Source organism: Morone saxatilis, unplaced genomic scaffold (assembly GCF_004916995.1).
Source record: "Morone saxatilis isolate NCDOM2014 unplaced genomic scaffold, NCSU_SB_2.0 Contig1, whole genome shotgun sequence".
NCBI lineage: Eukaryota > Metazoa > Chordata > Actinopteri > Moronidae > Morone > Morone saxatilis.
The window spans coordinates 2,257,749-2,263,304 of record NW_023339651.1 but is presented as its reverse complement, the minus strand read 5'-3'; the positions used below and the strand labels follow the sequence as shown (position 1 = coordinate 2,263,304).

Genomic DNA, 5,556 nt, shown 5'->3' with positions numbered 1-5,556 from the left:
TATTTTATTTTATATATATATATAAATTAATTATAGGCCTGAAATACAACCATACACACTGTATACTGGGGTCCGTGCTAGACTTGAACCATCAACCCTCTGGTCCCCAACCCAGTGTTAAGTTTGTTAATAGTATTCAAAAGTAATGTTATTAAGTTACTTATTACTCCCTGCCAACCGTAATTAGTTACACTACTAGTTATATTTCTTTTCTGCTTACGTCAGACTTATGACGATTAAAATCCATTTTTATTTGTTAAAATCTAAGTAATGTGAATATTTCCATTGGTTAAACTACTAGTTACTGGGGAAAGCGATATTATTACTTTAATATGAGAACTAGTAATGATTTACTGCTGCCTCCAAATACAATAATAATAATAATAATAATAATAATAATATAATGATAAAGGTTCATGGTGTGAGACTGAAGCTGTCAGAGTTTATATCCCACAAACATCAAAGGCAGACTTACTCTGAACTGAAATGACAAACTGTTCTCTACTTTACTTGCTGTTTCATATTTTAACCACGTGCAGGCCATGTGCTGCAACGATCACATTCACTGTTGCCCTAGCAACACAATATGTGACCTGGAGCACGGCGTCTGCAAGTCCAGTGAGACACACGTGGCACCGCTGAAGAAGATCTCCGCGGTACCCAACGACGGTAAGATCAGCTGTGAACCAGATTAATGTCGGTTGATACGTCGACAGGAAGCGAGTATTGATCGGGTGTCTGTTGTCCTCCCGCCAGTCGTGTGTCCGGATAAAAAATCCTCGTGTCCCGACCAGACCACCTGCTGCCAGATGACTAACAGTACGTACGGCTGCTGTCCAATGCCCAACGTGAGTAACTTAATCCCTCGTTAATAAGTGAAGGTTGTTTGATGTTCTCTAGAAGCTATTGTGAAAAACTTACAGCTCTGTTGTTAACATCTGGGAAATCTGGAAGTTTAGAGGGTAGTTTTCCTGTCATCGAAACACCTGGAAATTGATTAAAATGACCAAATATCCTGGAAATTATCTCCAGGTTGTCCTGGAAAATGCTTTATTTTATTTAATTGTGGTTGATAATTGTGCGTTTAATGAACCAACTGAGGAAAGGAAAGAGTTTCACTATTCTTTAGTCTTTAAAATCTCCCTCCTTCCTCCCTTTCCACACCCTAAATGTCACATGGGTTAAATTAATTCCTTCATTCATTCATTCATTCATTCATTCATTAAGATTATGTTTGTATTTCCCATAAACAATCTTCTAAATAAATGTATTTGCAATCAGTATGCTATATAATTTCAAATAAAATCGAACAATAAAATTAAAGGTAGAAAAATGGTTGAATGAAATTGAAATAAAATATTACAAAATATAAAAATATAAGGAAAAACATCACATGATCTACATTAACAACAATGTACAATAAAAAGTAAGGCGACGCCTAAAAGAAACTGAATTAATTGTCGTATCAAATCACTCTTGAGAATCTTTTTCTTCAAATCATAGCAGCTCTTTAACAACAGAATATCTGATCATTTACACACCAATCATTAAGAGGTTTTCTGCCCCACACTGCAGTGAACGTTCAGAGGAATATATTTCTATACACTGATTAAGATCCTCTTTTCTTTCAGGCCGTCTGTTGTTCAGATCACATCCACTGTTGTCCTGAAGGCACCCAGTGCGACCTTACCCACAGCGCCTGTGTGTCGGCGCTGGGGGAGTCGAGCACGGCCGTTAGGATTACCAACGCTGTGACAGAGCTGGTGGTCGCACAGACGAAGGGTAAATTAAATGTTATGAGCTATTTATACTTCACTCTGACAACAATACGCCAGGTATACTCAGTGTAACGAGTATGAAGGAACCCGGAATCAACGTATTTGGGAATTTAGTAAAATAAATCTTTGAAAGAAGTAAAACATAATCTTTATTTATAGAGCACTTTTAAAACCAACATTACAAAACAGAAGAAAACAAGACAAACATTTAGGAAGTAAAAGATACTTCAAGAATGAAAGAATGGGTTAATGAAATGGAATCAGTTGGTTTTATTAGAAGATAAGTTACATATCTGGACACTCTTTGTTTCATTACTAAGGACGTTAGAGGTTCCTTAACTTAAGGTGATAGAGTGTACACATATTTTATTATTTATTACAAAAGAGAAAAATAACAAACAAAAACGGACATCGACTGGCACTGTGTACAGTATCGTTTTATAAGCTCTTTTGTGTACAACGGTGTATATAAATTGCCCCCTCTGACACAGATACCCCCAGAAACAGCACTTATGGGGCTATAAGATCTACTGTCCTACCACAAATATAACAGACGGCTTCAAAAATCCTCATCCAGAAGCAAACTAAGGAATTACAAAACCAGATGTTGACGTACGACTTTAAATTGAATCAGATTTATAAATTTTTTCTTTCGTTTTTATTTGTATATTTATTTTCATTCTGCTACTTTATTTTGTTTCTTAGACATTATTGTCAGTTTTATGTTTTGTGCTGTTTGGGAACAGTCTGGCAAAGTGAAACATACTTTTATTTTGAAAAACAACATTATAAGAGCTAAATCTGTGAATGCCTCTCGTTGCTCTTTCAGCCGGTGCGGTTCCCTGCAACGACTCGGTGGCGTGCGCTGACGGAAACACCTGCTGTAAATCACCAGAGGGAGAATGGGCCTGCTGTCCGCTACCGAAGGTACTGACATACCGACGCGTATGAGTCATGCTGGCACTGTTCGGCTCGCCGTCCAGCTGCACAGAATTACCAAACACTTCTTCTCCTGTCTGCAGAGTTTAGAGTTTGAGCTGACAGACAGTAACACTCGTCCATTAATGGAGGTCAAACACTCAGGGACACGTTTTATTTTAGCTTTCAAGTTGCTAAATAGTGAAGTTTGTGTATCGTTACTCCGGCGTGTTCCTCCCTGTAGGCCGTGTGCTGTGAGGACCACCTGCACTGCTGTCCCCACGGCACCACTTGCAACCTGGCGGCCTCCACGTGCGACGACCCCGCCGGCGGCGCCGTGCTGCCGTGGCTGAGCAAAGTGCCCGTCTTCCCTCTGCTGACGGAGAACAGCAAGTGCGACCAATCTACATCCTGTCCTGGAAAGTCAACCTGCTGCAAGACGGCGAGTGGAGACTGGGCCTGCTGTCCTCTGCCTCAGGTAACACGGGACCAACGACAAGTCCTCCAGTCATTGAAACACCTGGAAACTGATCGAAAGTGACCAAATATCCTGGAAATAATCTCTGTTGTCCTGGAAAACTGAAGTATATTTAGTTTCAAACTCTAGACACTAAAACTAGTTAAAACTGTCAATATTAGACGTGAAATTAAATTATATGACAGTTTGTAGCAGTGACAATCCAGGACGGCATGTGCTTGATCATGGAAAAGGTCCTGGAAAAAGGTTTGGAATGAAGAGAGTGAAACCTAAGTATTTCATGAGGAGTTTCTTTGATATTTGTTAGTGGAACAGATACAGTACAGGATGATGACTACATAAAATATGAACATTAAGATTGTATTGTCAGGGTCCCCACGCATCCTGGACAACCTGGAAATTGATATTAAAATGACCAGAAATCCTGGAAATGTTAGTATTTTATCCCCTCTCTCAGATCGTAAACCTGGATGTGTAGTTTATTTGAATCTCGACTGTTTGTAGGAGGAAATGTACGACACAAAGCAGGTTTACGTACACCCTCATAAATACAACCGCAGTGGTGTTAGTTGTATGTACAATAAACACAATGAAGACTTTTCTGTGAAATCAAATAAATTCTACTTCATTTGAACTGTTAATTATGCACACAGTTGCCAGTTTATTAGATCCACTGATATTTAAGGGCTGATTCAGACCAAATCACTCCTCCTCCCATTCATTTTAAATGGGGTGTGTTCAGGCTGCGGTGGTGGAGGCTGGAAAATAAGTTGAAACTGAATCAATTTTGGGAGAAAATGTTCTCAAATGTCTAAAGATATTCAGTTTACTGTCATAGAGGATTTAAAATAATCACATTTAAGAAGCTGAAATCAGAGAATTTGGGCGTTTGTTCTTAAAGAAAAGACTCAAAACGATAAATCGATTACCAAAATAGCTTCAACTATAATCAGTTAATTGACTAATTGTTGCAGCATCCCTCTCTTCATTATCTCAAATGTGTTCGGCGCCAACAAAATGTTGAAATCATTTTAAAAAAAAACACACGATTAATCCAGTTTTTTCACAGATGGGTGTACAGTATAGAGTTTGATTATTAGTCAATTATAAGCAGCAGCCGTGTTGGGACTCACGTTACAATCAAAGCTGAGCAGACGAGGTCACTGGGGGCAGTTCAACACAGCTCTGATGTTATCGGTGCAGCAGCTCAGCTTTATGTTCAGACTCATAGTCCCAGACCCAGAGAGAGAGCATCAGGTAGACTTCAACTGACTGCTGTCTTATAACCAGTGTCTTTATTATATACTTTATTATTTATCAATACAAAGCCTCAGAGAAAAGGTCAGTTTCTTTTATTATTATCCACACTCAGCCCAACATCTCTTAGTTATTGCTTTTTTTAGCTTCAACTGACACTAATGCTGCAGATACCGATCCAAGCTCATAAATAACTAAACTATCAATAATGCAGTTGTATGGATGCACTTTGGGTAATCTCGCCATCTAAAACAACATTATGCTCAAACTGAGGAACAGCTATTCCACCTCCATTAATACACGTTTTTGATTGGTTCAAACATACAAAATTACATTTAAATGAACTGCACTCAGCTTTTATTGCCCCAAATTAGATATAAAACAATACAGTTTTTAGGTTTTTCATACTTATACTACTACTACTTACTAATATCAGAGTAAACAAACAAAAATAAGTAATATTAGGACATTTATCAGGTCTTGATTTTAGTCTGCAAAGCTTTATGATCTGGTTTCACTTGTTAACAAACTCAAATGCTTCATGCTACAGTATAAAAATATCGAATTTAGTCTTAATTAATTCTGGAATAATGTGTGAGTGCATCCAAGTCGCACTTATGTGAGTATTTTTTCCGATTCTCAAAATTAAAGTTAAATAAGTTGCATAAATTGCACTTGGCCTCAAATTACAGGTAAAACAATACAGGTTTTTACATTCGAGTGAATAAAACATTTAAATATTTCTTAAACAATGAAACACAGAACCAAGAGTGAGTATTTGGACATTTATCCGGTCTTTATGAAGCAGTAAACATAGTTTTGTTAACCGGTCTGTGTTCCTGTGTCAGGCTGTGTGCTGTGACGATCACGTCCACTGCTGCCCTCACGGGACCGTCTGCAACCTGGAGGCTGAAAGCTGTGACGACCCCTCGGGCTCCTCGCCGTCCCTCCGCTGGGTGGCGAAGGTTTCGGCCCTGACGTCAGAGACTCAGGACGAGAAATGCGACAAGCAGACGATGTGTCCCGGAGGCACCACCTGCTGTAAGAAAGGCCCTGGACTCTGGGCCTGCTGCCCCTTACCACAGGTCAGTGCTGCCCCTTACCACAGGTCAGTGCTGCCCCTTA

General features: G+C 39.1%; 1 protein-coding gene across 2 annotated transcripts in view; it reads left to right on the top strand.

The window, feature by feature from the left end:
• The window catches only part of grnb (granulin b), a gene marked incomplete in the record, with an annotated part of 15,630 nt that overhangs the window by 4,434 nt on the left and 5,640 nt on the right, over nt 1-5,556 (top strand). For both annotated transcript variants that reach the window (XM_035663223.1, XM_035663233.1), the window contains 6 exon segments: nt 540-669; nt 757-848; nt 1,632-1,782; nt 2,608-2,705; nt 2,941-3,174; nt 5,280-5,516. In XM_035663223.1, the coding sequence (XP_035519116.1) occupies nt 540-669; nt 757-848; nt 1,632-1,782; nt 2,608-2,705; nt 2,941-3,174; nt 5,280-5,516 (942 nt within the window).